This window comes from Erpetoichthys calabaricus, chromosome 10, assembly GCF_900747795.2.
Source record: "Erpetoichthys calabaricus chromosome 10, fErpCal1.3, whole genome shotgun sequence".
Taxonomy (NCBI): Eukaryota; Metazoa; Chordata; class Cladistia; order Polypteriformes; family Polypteridae; genus Erpetoichthys; species Erpetoichthys calabaricus.
Window position 1 is genome coordinate 5,110,749 of NC_041403.2, and position 24,863 is coordinate 5,135,611.

General features: G+C 41.3%; 1 protein-coding gene across 1 annotated transcript in view; it reads left to right on the top strand.

Annotated features, from left to right (window-relative positions):
• hook1 (hook microtubule-tethering protein 1) overlaps nt 1–24,863 on the top strand; it is a 197,464-nt gene that overhangs the window by 75,215 nt on the left and 97,386 nt on the right. The window contains exons 3-6 of the mRNA XM_028810785.2: nt 2,101–2,173; nt 4,675–4,725; nt 13,110–13,242; nt 21,196–21,263. Coding sequence (XP_028666618.1) covers nt 2,101–2,173; nt 4,675–4,725; nt 13,110–13,242; nt 21,196–21,263 — 325 coding nt within the window. The remainder of the gene's footprint in view (nt 1–2,100; nt 2,174–4,674; nt 4,726–13,109; nt 13,243–21,195; nt 21,264–24,863) is intronic.

Genomic DNA, 24,863 nt, shown 5'->3' on the forward strand with positions numbered 1-24,863 from the left:
ATGGAGCAGATTTTTGAAGACTTTGTAAACCATCAGCCATATTTTAAAGTCAATTCTAAATGGCACAGGTAACCAGTGTAATGACGCTAAGACTGGTGTGATGTGCTCGGATTTTCTTTTCCTAGTTAATATTCTGGCAGCTCCATTCTGCACTCATTGTAACCGATTGATGTCTTTCTTGAGTGGTCCTGACAGGAGTGCATTACAGTAATCTAGTTAACTAAAAACAAAAGCGTGAACTCATTTTTCAGCCTCTTGCAAAGTTATATGGGATCTAATTTTTGCTGTATTTCTTAAGTGAAAACATGCTGTCTTAGTGATCTGATTAATATGTGATATAAAATTTAGGGGAAAGGGGGAAAAAATACAATCTCGGTGATTTTGACCATGGCATGATTGTTGGTGCCAGACGGGCTTGCTTGAGAATTTCCGGAACTTCTGATCTCCTGGGATTTGCACACCAAACTGTCTCTAGAGTTTTCTCAGAATGGTGCAGAAAGCAAAAAAAACACTTCCAGTGAGGGCCTGTTCTGTGGATGGAAACGCCTTGTTGAGGAGAATGGCCAGACTGGTTTGAGCTGACAGAAAGGCATTACAGTGAGGTAAAGCTAACAACTGTTCTTTTGCATTCAAATGTTTTTTTGCCAAATTGTATTTGAATAGAGATATATTATCTGGCAGCCTTAGTGTCTGTAGGTAGCCCCTAGGGTAGAGTTTCACAAATGTTTTTCTGTGTTGGCACACTTTTTGTAACCAAAAACATCCCAAGGTGCACTACTATTTTACTAAGCAAAAAACACGTTATATCACCATTCACGGACACCGCACTTCTTGAGAACTTTGGTGGCATCTCCCAGCTGCTTTGTCCCTTTACCGACCCCTCTCTGCCTCAGAAGCAACTCACATGCCCATTATCCACCAGCGCTTTGAGACTTGCTGACAGCCACACACCCAGGCAGATGGACTCTAGCAGCTAGGAGACACGCCCCGAGGTGCTCTAACATACAGATCACAGAGCTGCTTTTATGCCAGCTTCTCCACATAGTCCTGTCCTCCTCAGATAGGTCTCGACCACCTGTGGAGCTTGTCCCTCTCGGGCTGAGACTTAGGTGCTCAATACTATTATTTCTGCAGCACACAATACAATACAATTTATTTTTGTATAGCCCAAAATCACACAAGAAGTGCCGCAATGGGCTTTTACAGGCCCTGCCTCTTGACAGCCCCCCAGCCTTGACTCTCTAAGAAGACGAGGAAAAAAAAAAAAAACCTTGTAGGGAAAAAATGGAAGAAGCCTCCAGAAAGGCAGTTCAATAAGAGACCCCTTGCCAGGTAGGTTGGGCGTCAAAAAGAAGGGGGTCAATACAATACAATACAATACACAGAACAGAACAAATCCTCAATACAGTATAGAATTAAAAATTTTAGAAGTACGGAGCAGAATTTAACAGTAGATGATATCACATAATATGATTTGGATTTGTTCAGAGTCCTGGAGACCTCAGCCATCAAGCTGCCTCCCCCATGTGGCCATTCCACGGCTGAAACAGCGCCGGGCCAGCCAATCCGATGAAAGGACCCCTCTTTCCCACGATTCCTGCGATCCTCCATCAGGGATGACTTTATCTTAGGCAGGCAAAACAACTTAGCATGTGGGCCGTGGCACCAAGTGGCACACACACCTGGATAGCTCTCACGTTGCCGTGCCACGCTGGTTGAGAAATACTGCCCTAGGGTGTTACCAAGGCTGTATACCCTGTTGCAATCTCCACCACCATGACTAGATTAGTGCATAACAGCTGGCACCAACTACAGGCAAGGCTGGTGCCAAACCTGCAGGCCTTGGGTTTCAAGCAACATGAAGAAACATGATATCTTGCAGACAGAGACAAAGCTGGCAGTTGGCATGTATGTCACTGGCTAGGCATCTCTTACGGCCGGTGATGTCTGCAGACAGCAAGGCTTAAATCCTAAAAGGTAAAAAGGATGAACATTGCATTCTAGTGTGCCATGTAAAGCATCTTGTCATGTCTGTCTAAGACGTGCTTCAGATAAACTCTGTTTGCTTGATTCTTCCTCTTTTTTTTTTTTTTTTTGCAGAGATCCTGCCTGGTTCAGTGAAGCCTGGCTGATTCGAATTAAGGAGGATGTCGGTGACAACTGGAGGCTGAAGGTAAGGCTGCCCATTCACTAATACTGAACTGACCCCCTCTGTGTAGGGTCTTGCTGCTTGTAAAATTCTTTCATTTGATCAGGTGTTTAGAGTGGTGTTTGTGTTTCCTAATATCCTGCAAAGTTAAAAAAAAAAAAAAAAAAAAAAACCAAAATGGACTTGTTTGTAACCCAAGACCTCTCTGTTGTATTTATTATTATTATTGTTGAATTTTATATTATTGTTATTATCAATGAAGTTTTTGTCAGAAAAACTGTGGTGGGGCTATCCCAGAATTTTCCTTCAGGTGTACATACTTTTTGCATAGTCACATGAACTAACTTCACTAATAATGTGCAACCCCAGTTTTTTCTAAGGACTAGTGAAACACACAGGTCTTTACACATTTCATGTCATACAATAAATCAAATCACATTGGGATGCTGGTGTCTGGTCTGTCTGAACTGGCACCAGATCTTTGTGATGCCAGACATTGTCATCACCTGATTTAAATACAGCCACAGAGATTTAATTAAACAATACAAAAAAAGTGACAGCATTGCAGTCCCCGGCCGCTTTAGTGAGTCAATTGGTTATGAACTGTCTTAAGTTAAAATGGCAACACTTCAAGTTTGTAATCAAATTACAGAACATGGACATAACGTGCAACTCAAACACAAGTAGCAATAACCACCGTGCGAACAGCAGCATCATCTTCTTCTTCTTCTATTGGCTGCTCCCGTTAGCTGTTGCCACAGTGGATCATCTTCTTCCATATCCTCCTGTCCTCTGCATCTTGCTGTTACCCCCGTCACCTGCATGTCCTCTCTCACCACATCCATAAACCTTTTCTTAGGCCTACATCTTTTCCTCTTATCTGGCAGCTCTGTCCTTAGCACCCTTCTCCCAATATACCCAGCGTTTCTCCTCTGCACATGTCCAAACCAATGCAATCTTGCGTCTCTGACTTTGTCTCTAAACTGTCTAACTTGAGCTGACCCTCTAATGTCCTTGTTTCTAATCCTGTCCATCCTCGACACACCAGATGCTAATCTTAGCGTCTTTAACTCTGCCACCTCCAGCTCTGTCTCCTGCTTTCTGGTCAGTGCCACTGTCTCCAGCCCATATAACATAGCTGGTCTCAGTACCGTCCTGTAGACCTTCCCTTTCACTCTTGGTGATACCCATCTGTCACAAATTACTCCTGACACTCTTCTCCACCCTGCCTGCACTCTCTTCTTCACCTCTCTTCCACAATCCCCATTACTCTGTACTGTTGATCCCAAGTATTTAAACTCATCCACCGTCGCCATCTCTACTCCTTGCATCCTCACCATTCCACTGACCTCCCTCTCATTCACACACATGTATTCTGTCTTGGTGGTTCTACTGATCTTCATTCCTCTCCTCTCTAGAGCAGATCTCCACCTCTCCAGAGTCTCCTCAACCTGCTCCCTACTGTCGCTACAGATCACAATGTCATCAGCAAACATCACAGTCCACGGGGACTCCTGTCTAATCTCGTCTGTCAGCCTGTCCATCACCATTGCAAATAAGAAAGGGCTCAGAGCCGATCCCTGATGTAATCCCACCTCCATCACTCCTACTGCAGACCTCACCACGGTCACACTTACCTCATACATATCCTGTACAACTCTTACGTACTTCTCTGCAATAGAGACAACATCATGAGTGGGAAATGAAGATGGTCCACATTTCATTGCAGAGAATATGAAGATGTAGCCTTCAATCCTAACCACTAGACTGGAAAGTTCGAGTCACACATGGGCACAGACAGCCAAAGGTAAACCGAAAACACTGCAGGGCCAATAGAGCCAGCACCATAAGTGAGAGATGCAGATGATCCTTATTTTAATGCCGAGAATAAGAGATGCTAGCCTTCAGACTCCACCACTAGAGTGGAAAGTTCAGGTTCCACATGTGCACAGACAGCCAGTGGTATACTGAGAACACTGCAGGGCCAATAGAGTCAGTGTCATGAGATGGAAACAAAGATGGCGCTCCATTTCAAGGCAGACAATATGGCACTGTTGCCTTCAATCTCGACCGCTACACTGGAAAGTTCAGGTCACGCATGTGCACAGATAGCCAACAAAAAACTGAAAATGCTGCAGGGCCAATCGAGACAATGCCATGAGTGGGAATCAGACTTAAACATGCAACATAAAAACAATTACAAGAAGAAATTATGTTAGACCTGTGGTAGAAAACGCAAAAAAATTGCTTAAGAAGACAAAGCTGAAGGTTGTTCTAAACATTTTAATAATATGTTCAATTGCTGAGGGAACATTGTAACTTTCATTGCTCCTCTGTTGGCCTGTAATACGGAAATGCCACTGATTGTAATAATCAGAGTCGCATAACATTCTTTTCACCTCATTTGCTTAGATCCGCCCACAAGGGGACTGACCTCGCCCTGATTAAACCTGTAGGGTACAGTCTGGGTGTGGACTGCTGTTATAAATGTGTCTTTATTTGTCTCTTTTTCTTCTTATTTTCAGGCAAACAACCTTAAAAAAATTTTGCAGTATATTGTTGATTATTACAATGAGGTAAGTGTCTTTCTGTCTTCTGTGTGACACAGGTTGTCTGCAAAATGGGTGATAAACAAGGGTTGAGATTGATCAAAGTAGTCATTGAAAAATCCTACTTTGAAGTGCAGATTGTTAATTTTAATTCTACAGATGCTGCTGCAGACCACGGACCCCAAGACTTTTATGTTGATGCCAAAGTTAGTATTTGCATGTCTCCGCAGAGCCAGGCTGCTACCCAAAAGTCCACACTTTGTACACAAGAAAGTAAAAAATTAGCCTTTTCTGGAAAAATAAAGATAGATTTTTATTCATCAATGTTTAAAACATAAAAAAAAAATTAAGACGTGCAGAAAAATCTGTTACATTCAGAAAAAAGAAGTCTAAAATTCTAACGGATGTAGGGTCCTACGATTTCCACGATGTGGAAAACATGAACAGAATCACAGAATTGATGCATAAAAATGGATTTTAGATTTAAAAATGGAAATGTGTGTAATTTAGAGACTGAAGTGGGAGGTGACTGTTACAAAATTTCCCAATAAATTAAACGATTGAATAATCTGTAGTTCAGATACTATTTTTTAGTTTGTTGTTTTTCAAGCAAACGCAATTCTTGTGGAAATCCAGTTGTACCTCAAACTGTTTGTGCGCGTGTTTCCTGCATGTTTTCTGGTTAAAGGCACGCAAATTAGCTGGCTGCATGAGACAGAAATGTTGAAGCGACACATTTCTTTCACTACCTTCAAATCAGAAACTTTGTTAAACAAAACCTACCCAGTTTTCTTCACCTCCCACCAACCTGGAAAAACCTGCCAGAAAAAATATCAGTCTTGAGGACTTCGACAGCATTTCTGTAATATATACAGGTGCTGGTCATAAAATTAGAATATCATGACAAAGTTGATTTATTTCAGTAATTCCATTCAAAAAGTGAAACTTGTATATTAGATTCATTCATTACACACAGACTGATGTATTTCAAATGTTTATTTCTTTTAATGTTGATGATTATAACTGACAACTAATGAAAGTCCCAAATTCAATATCAGAAAATTAGAATATCAATTAAGACCAATGCAAAAAAAGGATTTTTAGAAATGTTTGCCAACTGAAAGGTATGAACATGAAAAGTATGAGCATGTACAGCACTCAATATTTAGTTGGGGCTCCTTTGGCCTGGATTACTGCAGCAATGCAGCGTGGCATGGAGTCGATCAGTCTGTGGCACTGCTCAGATGTTATGAGAGCCCATGTTGCTCTGATAGTGGCCTTCAGCTCTTCTGAATTGTTGGGTCTGGCGTATTGCATCTTCCTCTTCACAATACCCCATAGATTTTCTATGGGGTTAAGGTCAGGCTAGTTTGCTGGCCAATCAAGAACAGGGATACCATGGTCCTTAAACCAGGTACTGGTAGCTTTGGCACGGTATGCAGGTGCCAGGTCCTGTTGGAAAATGAAATCTGCATCTCCATAAAGTTGGTCAGCAGCAGGAAGCATGAAGTGCTCTAAAACTTCCTGGTAGACGGCTGCGTTGACCTTGGACCTCAGAAAACACAATGGACCGACACTAGCAGATGACATGGCACCCCAAACCATCACTGACTGTGGAAACTTTACACTGGACCTCACGCAACGTGGATTCTGTGCCTCTCCTTCAGACTCTGGGACCTTGATTTCCAAAGGAAATGCAAAATTTACTTTCATCAGAGAACATAACTTTGGACCACTCAGCAGCAGTCCAAAGGCGAGACGCTTCTGACGCTGTCTCTTGTTCAAGAGTGGCTTGACACAAGGAATGCGACAGCTGAAACCCATGTCTTGCATACGTCTGTGTGTGGTGGTTCTTGAAGCACTGACTCCAGCTGCAGTCCACTCTTTGTGAATCTCCCCCACATTTTTGAATGGGTTTTGTTTCACAATCCACTCCAGGGTGCGGTTATCCCTATTGCTTGTCCACTTTTTTCTACCACATCTTGTCCTTCCCTTCGCCTCTCTATTAATGTGCTTGGACACAGAGCTCTGTGAACAGCCAGCCTCTTTAGCAATGACCTTTTGTGTCTTGCCCTCCTTGTGCAAGGTGTCAATGGTCGTCTTTTGGACAACTGTCAAGTCAGCAGTCTTCCCCATGATTGTGTAGCCTACAGAACTCGACTGAGAGACCATTTAAAGGCTTTTGAGTTAATTAGCTGATTAGAGTGTGGCACCAGGTGTCTTCAATATTGAACCTTTTCACAATATTCTAATTTTCCGAGATACTGAATTTGGGACTTTCATTAGTTGTCAGTTATAATCATCAACATTACAAGAAATAAACATTTGAAATACATCAGTCTGTGTGTAATGAATGAATCTAATATACAAGTTTCACTTTTTGAATGGAATTACTGAAATAAATCAACTTTGTCATGATATTCTAATTTTATGACCAGCACCTGTAAAACCATTTTACAGTCCCTCCTTTTCAAAGATCCAAGAGCACAGTGGGAAAAGGATCTCTCACTCAACATCTCAGAAAAGGAGTGGAAAGTAGCAATGCAGAGAATCCACTCGAGCTCCATATGCACAAAGCATACAATTATCCATCCATCCATTATCCAACCCACTATATCCTAACTACAGGGTCACGGGAGGTCTGCTGGAGCCAATCCCAGCCAGCACAGGGCATAAGGCATGGAACAAACCCTGAGCAGGGTGCCAGCCCACCCGAAGTGCACACACCCACACACCAAGCACACACTAGGGACAATTTAGAATCACGAATGCACCTAGCCTGCATGTCTTTGGACTATGGGAGGAAACCAGAGCACCTAGAGGAAAAGCATACAATTATTCAACTCAAAATTATACAGTGGTGTGAAAAACTATTTGCCCCCTTCCTGATTTCTTATTCTTTTGCATGTTTGTCACACAAAATGTTTCTGATCATCAAACACATTTAACCATTAGTCAAATATAACACAAGTAAACACAAAATGCAGTTTTTAAATGATGGTGTTTATTATTTAGGGAGAAAAAAAATCCAAACCTACATGGCCCTGTGTGAAAAAGTAATTGCCCCCCTTGTTAAAAAATAACCTAACTGTGGTGTATCACACCTGAGTTCAATTTCCGTAGCCACCCCCAGGCCTGATTACTGCCACACCTGTTTCAATCAAGAAATCACTTAAATAGGAGCTGCCTGACACAGAGAAGTAGACCAAAAGCACCTCAAAAGCTAGACATCATGCCAAGATCCAAAGAAATTCAGGAACAAATGAGAACAGAAGTAATTGAGATCTATCAGTCTGGTAAAGGTTATAAAGCCATTTCTAAAGCTTTGGGACTCCAGTGAACCACAGTGAGAGCCATTATCCACAAATGGCAAAAACATGGAACAGTGGTGAACCTTCCCAGGAGTGGCCGGCCGACCAAAATTACCCCAAGAGCGCAGAGACGACTCATCTGAGAGGTCACAAAAGACCCCAGGACAACGTCTAAAGAACTGCAGGTCTCACTTGCCTCAATTAAGGTCAGTGTTCACGACTCCACCATAAGAAAGAGACTGGGCAAAAACGGCCTGCATGGCAGATTTCCAAGACGCAAACCACTGTTAAGCAAAAAGAACATTAGGGCTCGTTTCAATTTTGCTAAGAAACATCTCAATGATTGCAAAGACTTTTGGGAAAATACCTTGTGGACTGATGAGTCAAAAGTTGAACTTTTTGGAAGGCAAATGTCCCGTTACATCTGGCGTAAAAGGAACACAGCGTTTCAGACAAAGAACATCATACCAACAGTAAAATATGGTGGTGGTAGTGTGATGGTCTGGGGTTGTTTTGCTGCTTCAGGACCTGGAAGGCTTGCTGTGATAGATGGAACCATGAATTCTACTGTCTACCAAAAAATCCTGAAGGAGAATGTCCGGCCATCTGTTTGTCAACTCAAGCTGAAGCGATCTTGGGTGCTGCAACAGGACAATGACCCAAAACACACCAGCAAATCCACCTCTGAATGGCTGAAGAAAAACAAAATGAAGACTTTGGAGTGGCCTAGTCAAAGTCCTGACCTGAATCCAATTGAGATGCTATGGCATGACCTTAAAAAGGCGGTTCATGCTAGAAAACCCTCAAATAAAGCTGAATTACAACAATTTTGCAAAGATGAGTGGGCCAAAATTCCTCCAGAGCGCTGTAAAAGACTCATTGCAAGTTATCGCAAATGCTTGATTGCAGTTATTGCTGCTAAGGGTGGCCCAACCAGTTATTAGGTTCAGGGGGCAATTACTTTTTCACACAGGGCCATGTAGGTTTGGATTTTTTTTTCTCCCTAAATAATAAAAACCACCATTTACAAACTGCATTTTGTGTTTACTTGTGTTATATTTGACTAATGGTTAAATGTGTTTGATGATCAGAAACATTTTGTGTGACAAACATGCAAAAGAATAAGAAATCAGGAAGGGGGCAAATAGTTTTTCACACCACTGTATATTGAGCACATCTGTCACGCTTAAAATTGTCCAAAATGTCTCCAGGGTGAGATCCAACCTGTGAACGTTGCAATCAAGTTTCAGCCTCACTGGGCCACATGTTCTGGACTGTGTGCATCAAGTTAACATCATTCTGGACCAAAATCTTGAAATATATTTCAGACAGCCTTGGTGTCACACTCCCTCCTAATCCACTTACAGCTATGTTTGGTGGGCTCACAGAGGGGCTTAGAGTGGAGAAGGACAAACAAACTGTCATGGCCTTTACTACACTATCTCGCTCAATTGGAAGAATCCTAACTCTCCTATTCTAAGTCAGTGGGTAACTGACGTTATGTACTATTTGAAACTGGAAAAAATCAAATTCTCACTTAGAGGATCAGTGTAGAACTTTTTCAGAACCTGGCAGGATCTCATCAATAACATTTTAGAATAAGCTGTTAAAGCACTGAAGATTTCTCCATTTATTGTTATTCACTTGTTAATTCATCTATTTACTTATTTTTACTAGCTTTAAGTTTTACTCTGCTGGCTTAACTCTCTTTCTGAGGTGTGGGGGTTGATTTGTTTTGGATCTTATGTTTGTAAAAATTGATTTATTTGAATGGAATGATGTGTGATTTTAATAAAAACAAAACAAGATGTCGAAGCGAGCAGAATCAGATACCCTAACTACGCTGATAAAACTAAAAACATGAGGTTAACTGCAAAATTGAGTGAACAATAATATCCCGGCGACTTTTACGAATCTGGACAACTTTTATGCAAGCTTTGTCAGCATACCCTTATATATATAGTACCCTTTCAAAAATTAACAACGATGTTTTGGGATTAATAAATGTTTTGCTTGGCGGTGACGAGGCACGCAAGGTCCACATTTGACTTTTCTGTTATAAACTCGGCACCTACAAACCTGGACAAGAAGAGCAGGTGTCTCCTCAGCTACAACGAGCCCGTAAAAGTGGGTCTCTTTCTTTTTTTTTCTGTTTAATTCTCAGATTTAGCGTCTTGCAGATTAGTTTTGCTTTGTAATTTATGATTTTTAGATATGCAGTAGATGAAGCTACAAATGTAATGATGCACTTAGTAAACATTTAAGGTTTAAATATCATTAGAAATAATTTACATAATTATAATTGCAGGTACTGAAGTCCAGTACTTTTTGGCAGATGTTATCTTTATGGACAGCTGCAACTTTTGCACCTTTTCACAGGCAGTAGCACAACAACCAGCTGAATTGTAATGACGTTTTAGCAGTGCTAAACAGACAATGCCTCATAATGTCTGAAAAAAGAAAAGGAAGTTTTAAAAGAGGTTGTGCCTAACAGTATACACTCACCCTGCTTGTGTCATGTCACCAGTTTGGTGGGAGAGACCTGGCACCACTATAAATACTTTAGTGAGGCTGCATCACTAGTGATTTGGGTAAAGTCTGCCTTCTTCAAGAAGCCTGCCAGGAGGCAGCGAAACAGCAGGTGGAATAGCTGCTTCGAATCAGTAGGGTACCTCGCTGAACATATTCACCTCTACAAAAAGTTCTTTCTGGCTGAGAACACATCAGCTCAGGCTGTAACAAATATCCTAGACCCTAAAAGTGAAGTTAGCCTTCATCTCAGAAGGATGCATCAAACTAATGACGGCTCTTACAATTCTGGAGGGCACTCACTGTCCTGCTGCAGCCTCAGCATACAGCATCATGGAGGATCTGGGCTCCTACCTGATGAATGGAACTGCAGAATAAGGTTCAGTTGTGCTAGTGTGCTGTTTCATTAAAAGGAATGTAAAGTGCCATTTCATTATGGTTTGTTTTGTTGTAGCTGTTACTACTTACAGTAAAAACAAAACAAAAACCCCAAAAATCCAAATTAAGGAAAAATAAAACGGTGAAAAACAAAAATAAAAAAAAAAATTAAACAGAATTTGTGAAAAAATAAAACGGATTCCATAGCGCCCTGCGGATGGAGCAGAACACAGATTAGAAAGGATAATATGTTCTTGGGCGGCACAGTGGTAGCGCTGCTGCCTCGCAGATAGGAGACCTGGATTCGCTTCCTGGGTCCTCCCTGCATGGAGTCTGCATGTTCTCCCCGTGTCTGCGTGGGTTTCCTCCAGGTACTCCAGTTTCCTCCCACAGTCCAAAGACATGCAGGTTAGGTGCATTGGCGATCCTAAATTGTCCCTAGTGTGTGCTTGGTGTGTGTGTGTGCGCCCTGCGGTGGGCTGGTGCCCTGCCCGGGGTTTGTTTCCTGCCTTGCGCCCTGTGTTGGCTGGGATTGGCTCCAGCAGACAGACCCCCATGACCCTGTAGTTAGAATATTGGGTTGGATAATGGATGGATGGATGGAATATGTTCTCTAAGATAATTCACTGGTCAACAAGCATTTTGCTACTGGGATTCTTTCATCTGTACTTTAACAAATTTCACTTGCTGACTTCAAATCTGAAAACCGTTTTCGTCCAGCATGTCACGTTTTTTTAGTTATGATGTTCCAGGTCTTGGACAACTAGGATGACTGGACAGTAAAGGCGATGCATTCCAGGTCTTGGACAACTAGGATGACTGGACAGTAAAGGCGATGCATTTCAGCATTTAAGAAATAAGTTTGGTCTTGATAAAAGTGAAGCTAAAATTAAGGAAGGTGTTTTTGTTGGCCCTGAAATCCATGAACTGATGCTTGACGAGGAGTTCAAAAGGAAACTGAAGCCCACTGAATCAGCACCCTCATTCATGCAGGTTGTCCAGAATTTTCTTGACAGGCACAGAGCAGAGAATTATACTGAGCTTGTGGAGAATATGCTGAAAAATATTAGCTTACAGGAGCCAGCATGTCACTGAAGACGCATTTTTTACATTCTCATCTTGATTTTTTTCCACCTAATCTAAGCGATGTCAGAGATGAGTATGGGGAAAGATTTCATCAAGATATAAAAGTGATGGAATTCTGATATCGGGGAAAATTCACTCTGAGCATGATGGGTGACTACTGTTGGTTCTTGCAAAGAGAGTGCCTCCAACATTTTTGGGCATGCTGACCTCACTTTTATATAGAGGTAAATTGACATAAATATGCTTTAATGTGTCTCTGGTATCGTCCTCTGGTTTGTTTTCAGAATAAACACATCAAAACAATTTTGGTGGGACATACTCCAAACTCCAGATATCCATCCATCCATCCATTTTCCAACCCACTGAATCCAAACACAGGGTCACAGGGGTCTGCTGGAGCCAATATCAGCCAACACAGGGCACAAGGCAGGAACCAATCCTGGGCAGGGTGCCAACCCACCGCAGCTCCAGATATCGTGTTGATATATTTATATTGATATTCAAAAGTGTCAAAACGTCAATGAGGTGTATTTCAAAAACCTGACGTGCTAGCATAATTCCAATTTCATATATGAAATCAGTGTAAAAAAACTTAATAAAGAGATGCTCTGAAGTTCCCAAAAGCAAACAAAAAATATTTTTTTGTAAACCAGTGATTTGCTTTGGGGAGGAAGTTGACCTTTTAGAAGAACAATAAGCCTAATGGCAATGACGATCCAAAGACAAATGCTTGTGACTATTCTAAGCTGGGCTCCTACTTACATCTAGCTGAAATTCAATGATTTTATTTCATTTGCAGCCCATCAATGGTCCCTTTACCATTCTTATAAGAGAGAGTGAGCATGCGCTACCAAACGGAATTTTTGTAGAATTAGGTCAGATCCATCTATTCTTGCAGGAAGTGCATGTCAAAGGTTCTTCCAACAAGGATCACCTTTGGGCTGTGGACACCAATTCATCCCTTTGTTGGCAGTTTTTAGGTGTAAATTAACTTCCAGACTTTCTCAGTATTTATTGATGATGTAAAATTGTGGAGTTAGCAGTGTTGTGCTGTCTTACAAACCAAACTGGCAATGCACAGTCTTTGCATTTCTTCTTTCCTTGCAGGTGCTTATGCAGCACATTTTGGATTTCCCAATGCCAGATCTCAATCAGGTCGCTGAACATGCTGACCACATGGAGTTGGGTAGGCTGCTGCAGCTCGTACTGGGCTGTGCCGTCAAGTGTGAAAAGAAGCACGGTAAGTACTTCATCTAAAGCCTCCCTTCTCTTTAGAGAACAGATGCATGCAGCTGTGATCGCCTAGAAAAAATGTCTACCTTTGCATTTTTCTTTTTCGCTTCATGAAGTTTATATTTAGTTTTTATGTGGGACACTCACAGTCCATCAACAGCAAACTGTGACACTGCAGTCTCCATGTAACTGGATACATTTATGAACAAAACATTGCAACAACCTAAAGCATTTGCAACTCTAAATTAGGTGACTCCATTTGAGTGTGCTTACTTTGCAGCTCATGTCAGGGTAGTGGTCAGATTCCCAGCACAAAGTCCATGGTGACGTCACTGCCCAGACAAGATCAAAGCCCCGCACCGGGCATTTCCTAGAAATAGTCATGGATATTTCCTGGAAAATTCACCTGTGATTTTCTTTTGTTCAGCATCTTCTGGATTTACGGTTTGGTCGAAATTTAACATCTTATTAAAGAAAGAAACATCCTCTAACAGGACAATTCAGTAATCAGGCAGGGGAAAAGCTGTTCTTTGAATCTTTCAATTACTGTACTCCTCGGCAAAATGCCTTGGAGGGAGCGTTTTTAGCAGTCTGTTACAGCATGGTCAGCATGATCAGAGTGGTCCAAGAAACAAAGGATAGAGGTTCATTTTATAAACTGTTGAATTTACATACAGGTGTCAATCAATGCATGCATTTTACTCTGGTTGGTTCATTGCTTTACACCCAAATGATTTATATAAAATAAAAGTTTATTATATTTATATTCTGGTGGTTCTTATACCTTTTGAACTGTGACACCACCCTTGAAATGTCTGTACATATAACGACTGTCCATTCTTGTTTATAGGACATCAGCTGATTTCTTAGTCATCCTTCAGTACATTTTGTATATTGCACCAACCTTTTTTCTGGTACATTTTTTATTTACTTGACCATCTTAGTATTTTTCCTAAACCAGTCTTACATTTCAGTGTACATTTTGTTGTTCACTTGACCTTTATTAACCCTTTGTGCTATAGATGAATGCTATGTTACCCTAAAACGGGCAAAGAACAACATCAGGAACAGAGCAAATCTTGAGAGTTTAAGTACCTTCATAGAGGCTTGTGTCTTTGTGTAATAATGATTTGATTTTTTTTTTGTCCTACTGTAGTTGCTAGGACTTCTAACACATTCTTAAATTCTGTAAGTTTGAAGTTATTTAATCATGCTTGCTTCTTTAAACAACTTCATGAAAGGTCTTGCCGTGAGAAGTACTGCAAAATAAAGATCAACCAGAATTGTAGTCCTGAAATGCACGATGCCTTCAGAAAGTATTCACACCCCTTCATTTTTTTTTCACAGTTTGCTATGTTGCACTCTTACTCTGAAATCATTTTTTCCTTTCATCAAGCAATACTCAGTACCCCATAATGACAAAGTGAAAAAAGGATTTTAGGAATTTTTGCACATGCATTTAAAAACAAAAAACTTGGACGTGAGCATCAGTAGGAACCAAGTTACACGAACTCTTCTATAACATTTCAGTAATTATTTACCACTCTGATGCTGATCTTTCTAATCATCAAATAGGTCATTACGATAGCAATTGACGAGAAAAATTCATAATTCATTGCAGAATTGCGGTGTTTGAGGGTTCCTGTAGCAGTGATTTTCCAAACTCTGTCCTGGTGGACCCCCTGTGGCTGCAGGTTTTTGTTCCAACCAGCTTCTGTTTTTAATTGAACTCCTGGGCTAATTAAGTGAACTGATATTTCCCAAGTTCTGTATTTAGGGAACAATTTAGAAATTAGTTTGCTAAAAAAAATATTAAAATGTACCAAGCAGTTATATAGGAATCATGTATTTTTTTTCTTTTTAACGGTATTTTCATCTTGATTTTCATTCTACTTTTCTAGGTCTTCTAATTGTTTAATTAACCCATTATTTACTCATTAGTGGGTCGGTTGCTAAAGTACTTGCAGCCTTTGATTATTCAGTGTTGTTTGCCAGTGTGTCTGCGCGTTTTAAATTGTCATTATTAAGATACAACAAAGGGGGAAAAACTGCACAGAGAAAGGGCAAAGTGTACTGAAATCAACAAAAGAGAGTTAAGCATTTAAATCTATAGCAAAAGCAGAAATATTTCTAAATGTCTTCTAAATGTAAAAATCATGCTGCTATGCTTTTCTGAATGTCGAATAAAAGAAAAAAAATAATACCAGCTAATTAAATGAGATGTCTCGATGCATGCTCAATAATCCAGGTAAGGAAATCCTAGAAATTTGATTCTGTTCATCTGGACAAAGTTTTTAAGTGGGAGAAATATTTCGAGACTTATCCAAGTCTCTTCCTCAGTCTCAATTGACTGCAGGTTTCCCCAACCTTATAAACAGTACCTTTGCTTAATCACAGAGACTAGCACCATTGACAGAGGGCCAGTTGATCAGTGATATGCAATTGTCCACTGATTAGTAGACGTGTGAACCATTCATAGAGGGTTGAGGAATGGCTGCAATCACAGCATTGTAAGATGGCGACAGATGTACCCTTAGGCCCCCTCCTCTGTTCAGAGATGGTCGTTCCTTATTCACGTAAATGGCCTCCTTGATTCCTCTCTCAAACCAGCGCTCCTCCCTGTCCAGGATGTGCACCTCTTCATCTTTAAAGGAGTGACCACTATCCTGTAGATGTAAATAAACTGCGGAGTCCTGGCCTGACGAGGAAGCTCTTCTGTGTTGTGACATGCGCTTAGCCAGTGGCTGCTTGGTTTCCCCGATGTACAATTCACGGCACTCCTCCTGGCACTTAACTGCGTAAACTATGTTACTCTGTTTGTGCCATGGGACCCGATCCTTGGGATGGACCAATCTTTGGCGTAGCGTGTTTTGGGGTTTGAAAGCCACTGAGACCTGGTGTTTCGAGAAAATGCGCCTCAGCTGTTCTGATACTCCTGTCACATACGGGATCACTAAGGGTTTTCGCTTAGGCAGTGGATGTCCTTCCTCTCTCATGAATCGCTTGGAGCGTTCTTTAGGTGTCCTCCCTGCTTTGACAAAGGACCAGCTGGGATATCCACATTTACTCAGGGCCTTTTTGACGTGGTGTTCTTCTGCTTCCCTGGCCTCTGAGTCTGTGGGAATGGTGTTAGCTCTGTGTTGTAGAGTCCTAATGACACCTAGTTTGTGCTCTAGTGGATGGTGAGAGTCAAACCTTAGATACTGGTCCGTATGTGTGGGTTTACGGTACACATCCACTTTCAAATGTCCCCCGTTGACGATGGAAATTTCACAGTCTAAGAAGGCTAGCTTGTTATTTTTCATATCCTCTCTGGTGAACTTGATGTGTTTGTCCACCCCGTTGATGTGGTCTGTGAACTGTGGTACCTCCTGAGATCTGATTTTCACCCAGGTGTCATCCACATATCTGAACCAATGGCTCGGTGGTGTTCCAGGATAGGATGATAGAGCCCTCTTTTCCACTTCTTCCATATATAGATTGGCTACTATAGGTGAAACAGGGGAACCCTGAGGAAGAGACTTGGATAAGTCTCGAAATATTTCTCCCACTTAAAAACTTTGTCCAGATGAACAGAATCAAATTTCTAGGAATTAAATGAGATCAGTGTTATCAGGTGTTGTCACTGATTAGGAGTCTGGTTGGAACAAAAACCTGCAGCCACAGGGGTCCACCAAGACTGAGTTTGGGAAACACTGCTCTAGAGTGCCTCTTTCTCTTGCACTGTTTGGCTCAAAAACTCATTATCAGCACATCATCACCTCGTAATAGGCTGAAGTTTTGAGTTCGGTATTTTCTAGCCCAGCCATTTTAGCTCAAGACTGTCCTCAAGAAACTGTCACACACAGACAGACAGACACTAATCATTGCAATATATATGTTTTCGGTATCAGGGGACCCTAAAACATCGAGATCTGTCGAAAACCGGAGATGGAAATTTTTGAAGAATCTAAAGCCTTTGCTTCTCCCCCATAGATAATTAGTTATGGTGGGGGAGGACACAAAGCAAAAACAGCAATATCACATTGACACAAGTATTCAGCCCCCTTGTTATGGCACTTCCATGCATCCTATTCTATTGATTATCATTTTGATGTTTCTACAGCTTGTTTGGAGACCACCTGTGGTCAATTTAATCGATTACACATGATTAGGAAACCTTGACCCCACATAGAAGTGGGAAAAGATAGAGGAGGAAGAAGAAGACGACTCATAATTAGGAAAGGCGCACACACATATGTCTATAGAAGGTCCCATAGTTGAGCCAAAACCAAGCTGTGATGTCAAAGGAATTGTCTGTAGAGTTTAGAGACAGGATTGTGTTGAGGTACAGACCTGAGGAAGGCTGCAAAATTGAATGCTTTCAAGAGCACAGTGGCATCCATAATTCTTAAATGGAAGACATTTGGACCAACCACAAGTCTTTCTAGAGCTGGCACACACTGCATAAATCCATTAATGTTGGCTTGATGGCAGAGTGGCTAGACAGAAGCCTCCACTTGGTAAAACATGCCCATAAGACCGGTTAGAGTTTGCAAAAAGGCACTTAAAGAGCTCTCAGACAATGACAAACAAGCTTCTTTGTTCTGATGAAACCAAGATTGGCATCATGTCTAGAGGAAACCAAGTACTACTCATCACCTGTGCAATCCCATCCCAACAGAAGTGTCATGACAGCATCATGCTATGGGGCTGCTTTTCAGTGAAGTGGATTGGGAGACTCGTCAGGGTTGAGGGAAAGCTGAACAGAGCAAAGTAGCCATATTCTTAATAATCATCTGTTACAGAGCACCCTGGACCGCAGACTGGCCTGAATGTTCACCTTCCAACAAGACAATGACCCTAAGCACAAAGAAAAGACAATGTAAGAGTAGTTTAGGGTCAACACTTTGTATGTTCTGGGTTGACCCAGTCTTGAACCCAATTAAATATCTCTGGATAGACCTGAAAATAGCTGTCCACTATCCACCAATTGTCTCCAGAGCTTGAGGGGATCTGCAGAGAAGAATAGCAAGAATTCCCAAAATGCAGTTGTGCGAAGCTTGTCCTATCAGAGAAAAACCCAGGCTGTAATAACTGCCAAAGGGGCTTCAACAAAGTAGTGAGCAAAGGGTCTGAAAACTCGTATCAATGGAGTAGTTCATGTTTTTTTTTTTTTTTATTAACTAGGGAGCTCCGCCTCCTGCTCGCTTCGTTTGCCAACCCCTGTTTTTGGTTAATCCATCCATCCATTATCCAACCCGCTATATCCTAACTACAGGGTCACGTGGGTCTGCTGGAGCCAATCTCAGCCAACACAGGGCGCAAGGCAGGAAACAAACCTCGAGCAGGGCGCCAGCACACACACCAAGCACACACTAGGGACAATTTAGAATCGCCAATCCACCCAACCTATATGTCTTTGAACTGTGGGAAGAGCCCGGAGGAAAGCCATACAGACACGGGGAAAACATGCAAACTCCACGCAGGGAGGACCCGGGAAGCAAACCCAGGTCTCCTAACTGCGAGGCAGCAGCGCTACCCACTGCGCCACCGTGCCGCTGTTTGGTTAATCGGATATACAATTTTAAAAGCTTTTTTTTTCTTTGGAATTGTTTCAGTTTCATTAGTTGCATTTTACTTTAAAGGTTTATTAAAAACAATATTTGGAATTAACCTTTTCTTCAAGATCGCATAGAATTTTGAATCCGTTTTTGGAGACACACTGTGACAACGCAACGTATAACCGCCCATGAGTGAATATTGTTTCTGTTTCTCTAATAAATAATCTTGACTTTTTCTAATGGTTGACCCTGTGATTTGTAAAGTGTCAAGGCAAAAGCTCTTCTCACGGTAAACAGTAAACATTTTAATACGAATGGCATATCACAATCTCCTTTGGTGTCTAATGTTATTCACGGAATATATACATCACCTTTCTTGTCACCTGTTAAAATTTGCATCGCTTCTCCGTCATCATAAATATACACCTGACTGAATTGTGTATTCTTTGAAATTAAACTTGTCATTGTTTTAACTGTTGTGGGACCACAGATTCTCATAGCGTATGGTCCATTATTGTGTAAATCCACGTGTTGTGCATTGAATGATGCGAAGGCGAAAAGATTTTTTTTTTCTACTCTTTGCCTTTTATTTCTGACCTCGGTTTGTCCTGCTGTTTTTTTAATTACACCGGGCTCTGATGATTAATTACCTTTTGTTTGCTCTAATGCGATCTTTACTATCTTTTTTTGATACTGTAGCGACTGACGTAATAAAGTGTCACAAACATTTTACTTGAACAATCGCCGACTTCGTAACTCCGAACACAACTGTCTAACACCCTCTCCAACCCCTCCTTTGCTGGGTCTCGCCCCCCCCCCTTACCGCATCAATCAATACCCCGCTATCAGTCTTCCGTGCTGTACTCCACCCCCCTCAATCGGACCTAACAGTCACTTAAAGCAAAAAAGGCTTCAACCTGGCTGGGACGCTACAATACTTTCAAATTGTACTGCTTTCATATTCTGTGCCTTCCTCTGCATGCGTATCGCGCCATCGTGTGTTTGAGCCTTTCGAATTCCACTGCTTTCTTAATCTCTTATCTGCCTTTTTTCTCTCCAACGCTTTTGGGTCTCGTTTCTCCGCGCTGCTCTTTCTTCTTTGCGTTGTTTCATCTAGAACGTATTGTCCTTATACGCTTTATATGTGCTGAGATCTGTGCGTGCTTCGGATTTACAATTTAAAGAGATTGTTATAATTTAAAGAGATTGTTATTTTCATGGGAATTGTTACATATGCATTATTTTCACTTTTACGTTAAAAACATTTGTAAAAGCAATACTTTTCCTTTATTTCCGGCCCAGTGCATGGTTACATCTCTTTCTCACAAGACGTATAAGGCTGCTCGCGTAATGAGGGGGGGGGGGGGGGGGTGGTGGTCGGCTGAACACACGCTAAGGATATGCCGTCGGATCATCAGCTGTCTTTCTGCTGCTGGCGAGCTGCCTGTTCTGCTTGTTGCATGTCGTCGTTTTAAGAGCTGGGAGCACATGATGCGTGTCTGCCAAAAGCAATCCAACAACTGCTTGGTTAGATGTCTGTGGACTTGTTTTAAATGATGGCTCACTGCCTTATCTCGCGTGACGTTGTAAAACAATAATTGTTCTTTATTTCCGGCCCTGGGCGTGGTTAAATCTCTTTCTTGCAGGACATATAACGCTGCTCCCGTTGTGAAGGGGGGGCAGCAGCTGTTGCGTCACGTCTTGCAAGAATCTCATGTTCTATATCCCTGCGAGACGCTCCGTGGCCATTCTCTTTCGTCTCGCGGGTCTTTTATTTGTCTTCCGTGATGATCACGTATCGTCTCCTAGTCATTCCATCCCACAGGATTTTCTTTTATAATAGAAAGATACATTCTGGGGTATTGAGTGTTGCTTCACATGCAAAAAAAAATTAATTTAGATGTTTTAAGGAGAGGGCGGCACGGTGGCGCAGTGGGTAGCGCTGCTGCCTCGCAGTTGGGTGATCTGGGGACCTGGGTTCGCTTCCCGGGTCCTCCCTGCGTGGAGTTTGCATGTTCTCCCCATGTCTGCGTGGGTTTCCTCCCACAGTCCAAAGACATGCAGGTTAGGTGGATTGGCGATTCTAAATTGGCCCTAGTGTGTGTTTGGTGTGTTTGTGTGTGTCCTGCGGTGGGTTGGCACCCTGCCCAGGATTGGTTCCTGCCTTGTGCCCTGTGTTGGCTGGGATTGGCTCCAGCAGACCTCCGTGACCCTGTGTTCGGATTCAGCGGGTTGGAAAATGGATGGATGGATGTCTTAAGGAGAATGCTACAACATATCACATATGTGAAGAAATTGAAGGGCCTGAATATGCACTGAAGTCCCTTTACTTAAAATGAGGCTTTTGTTCTTTTTTGTCCTCCTTCTAAAAAAAGCAATTAAATAAAAAAATCTCTTTACTTTTTTTTTTTTGCCAGAATATATCCAGATTATCATGACTTTGGAGGAGTCCGTTCAACACGTGGTAATGACTGCTATCCAAGAGGTAATGGAATTCCTTAACAGCAGTAGCCATTGTGTGTACTGAACTGAGTAGATTTCAAGGCTGTGGCTGTCATTTTTTTGTCACAATCATTTATTCTTTTTTCAACTCAACATTAAAAAACCTGCTTGATCCAATTTAGGGTCATGGAGGTGCTGGGAACTTGGCTGGTTGGGGTGTCCGTCTGTTTCACAGACAGGACAGGAGTTATTCTGAACAATCAGCATGGGTTCAGAAGAGGGAGGTCGTGTTTTACTAACATGTTGTTATTCTATGAGGAGGCAACAAAAGGATACGATCAAAGTGGAGCAGATGAGATTATTTATCTGGACTTTCAGAAGGCATTTGATAAGGTGCCACATGAGAGGGTGTGCATCAAAATAAAAGAAGTGGGAGTTCAGGGTGATGTTTTTAGATGGGTGAAGAATTGGCTCAGACACAGGAAGCAGAGGGTGATGGTGCAAGGTACCTCATCAGAACTGGCCAATGTTAAGAGTGGTGACCAGCAGGGAGCAGTCCGGGGACCAATTCTATTTTTAATATATATAAATGATTTAGATAGGAATATAAGTAACAAGCCGGTTAAGTTTGCAGATGATACCAATATAGGTGGATTAGTAGATAATTTGGAATCCGTTATATCATCCTAGAAGGACTTGGAAAGCAGACAGGCTTGGGCAGATTTGTGGCAGATGAAATTTAATGTTAGTAAATGTAAAGAATTACAAATAGGAAGCAAAAATGTGAGGTTTGAATACACAATGGGCGTCCAGAAAATCGAGAGTCCACCTTATGAGAAGGATTTAGGAGTCGTAGTGGACTCTAAGCTATCAACTTCCTGACAGTGTTCAGAAGCCATTAAGTAGGCTAACAGAATGTCAGGTTATATAGCGCCTTGATGCGTGGAGTACAAGTCACAGGAGGTTCTGCTCAAGCTTTATAACACACTGGTGAAGCCTCATCTGGAGTACTGTGGGCAGTTTTGGTCTCCAGGCTACAAAAAGGACATAGCAGCACTAGAAAATGTCCAGAGAAGAGCGACTAGGCTGACTCCAGGGCTACAGCGGTTGAGTTATGAAGAAAGATTAAAAGAGCTGAGCCTTTACAGTTTAAACAAAAGAAGATTAAGAGGAGACCTGACTAAAGTGTTTAAAATGATGAAGGGGATTAGTCCAGTGGATCGAGACTGTTATTTTAAAATGAGTTCATCAAGAACACGGGGACACAGTTGGAAACTTGTGAAGGGTAAATTTTGCACAAACATGAGGAAGTTTTTCTTTACACAAAGAATGATAGACACTTTGAATAAGCGACTAAGTAGTGTGGTAGACAGTAGACTTTAGGGACTTTCAAAACTCAACTTGATGTTTTTTTGGAAGAAATAAGTGGACAGGATTGGCGAGCTTTGTTGGGCTGAATGCCTGTTCTCGTCTCGATTGTTCTAATGTTCTAAAAAGCTACTTTTATGTCTCAAGATGACATTCTACAAGTAATCTTCTTACAGACTTCCTTCAGAATCTAGTGTTCTGATCTTGGGCTGAACGTACTGGAGAGTCCTGGCCTGGACAAGTTAGCAGTTGTTTGAATTCTTCTCCGTTTGTAGATGATCGTCTGTGCAGTGGAATGGTTGATTTTGATTATTTGGAGATCTTTTTAAATACCTTTTCAGATTCATAGACATGTAGAACCTTCTTCCTTAAGGCCTTAGTAAGCTTTTTCTATTTTATCATTGTGATAACTCAAACTTTAGCAATAAAGAGCAAACCACACTAAATGTCTAAACTTTAAATAAAGATGGGTACAGACAAGAACCCCTCTCATGATGTTCTAGTCATCTGCACCTGATTCTGATCTGAGGTAGTGATACATGTAGGATTGCACTTACATTATGCATACTTGCATTATTCACATGCAAAATTAACTTATGCTTATTTAAATTATGCAATGGAATACAAATTTAGTATGACCTGAACATTGTTATATCACCTTTATCTATAGATACTGTTTAAATTAAAATCAAAAATCAATACATCTGCATATGTTAAAAAAGAAAAAGCATTTCATGGGGTGTACTTACTTTTTCACATGACGTATGTGAGGCCTCATGTGTCAAGCCAGCAGTCTGGTAAAGATTTGTTTTGGATGAGGTAAGTAAATGTGTTTTACTAACACTGAAAATGCTCTTTAAAATGGTGATTTTAAAGCAGTTATAAGAAAAGCAGAAATATTTCAATTAATACTATAATTAATGATTAAGGAAACCCGCTTTTATTGTCTGCAATGACCGGTTAATGTCATTAACATAAAACAATAGCAAATCGGGGATGTCAGTGTAATGATGCAGCCAAAGTTGTTTCCTTAGCACAAGGTTATTTTTTGGTTTTGTTTATTCTTATTTGTTTTTATTTAAATATAATTTTACGTGTGATGTTATTAATTCTGTTTTTGGGTTTTCTTTTGCCATTGCATTTTTGTAAGTCTTTGAGAATTTCTTTATTAATTTTTTTGCTATTGTGTTTCTTGTTAAATTTATTAGTACAGTGGAACCTCGGTTTGTGAGTAACTTGGATTACGAGTGTTTTGCAAGACGAGCTAAAATTTTTAATAAATTTTGATTCGATAAACGAGCGAGGTCTTGCAATACGAGTAGTATGTATACGCTTTGTCTGCTGAGCGTCATGTGATCACAACTGAGCTGATGGTGGTTCTCTCTGTCTCTCGCTGCGGGATTGTGGGCAATCATCTCCTATTCTCCGTCTGAGTCGGCGTGCCTCACTCATATAGTCAACATCTGTATGCGTGTTTACTACAGCATTGTGACTGTGTGTGCTGTGACGTGCGAGTCCCCGTCTTGCACCCCAAAACACGAAGCTGAGTCTCAATACTTTAGCAACACCAGCTTTATTCAGCTTGAAACAGCAACAGCGCGGTTATTTATTGTAGCAGGATCTGCCACTCTCCTAGACACAGCAGTCAGGCAGGGCTGTGGCCAAGTAGTACTGTGCCCTGCGCATTTATAATGTTCCTTGTATCACCCATTGATGGCAGGCGCTTATAGCATGTCCGTGATCTTTTTGGATTCGCTTTTATGGCGAACTGCTTCAGTGCTGGGAGAATGTGATTGCTTTGGGATGCCCTTCCACTTGTCGTCCCGTTGGGTGCAATCCCACAAGAGTTTAGAAACTCACTCACACCACCCATGATTCTTTTCAAAGGTAAAGTGCAGGCTAATTTGTTTTATGTATTTTTTATATGAACTATATGAATAGTTTTGGGTTGTGGAACGAATCATCGTGACTTTCCATTATTTCTTAAGGGGAAATTCACTTTGATATACAAATGCTTTTGGACTGCGAGCATGTTTCCGGAACAAATTATGCTTGCAAACCGAGGTTCCACTGTAGTGTTTTTTTTTTGTCATCTGCCCTGTCTCCTTCATGTGGAGCCCAAGGGGATGTAGCCACCTGGTATTGTAGCTGGGGTACTAGCCAGCCCTAGCAGTATTTAAGGAAACAGAAGTTCTCACTTCATCTTCAGCATTGCTTTGTTTTATTTCCAGTGTTTTCATTGGTTATTTTAGATTGTTGCATTTTGTATTTTTGA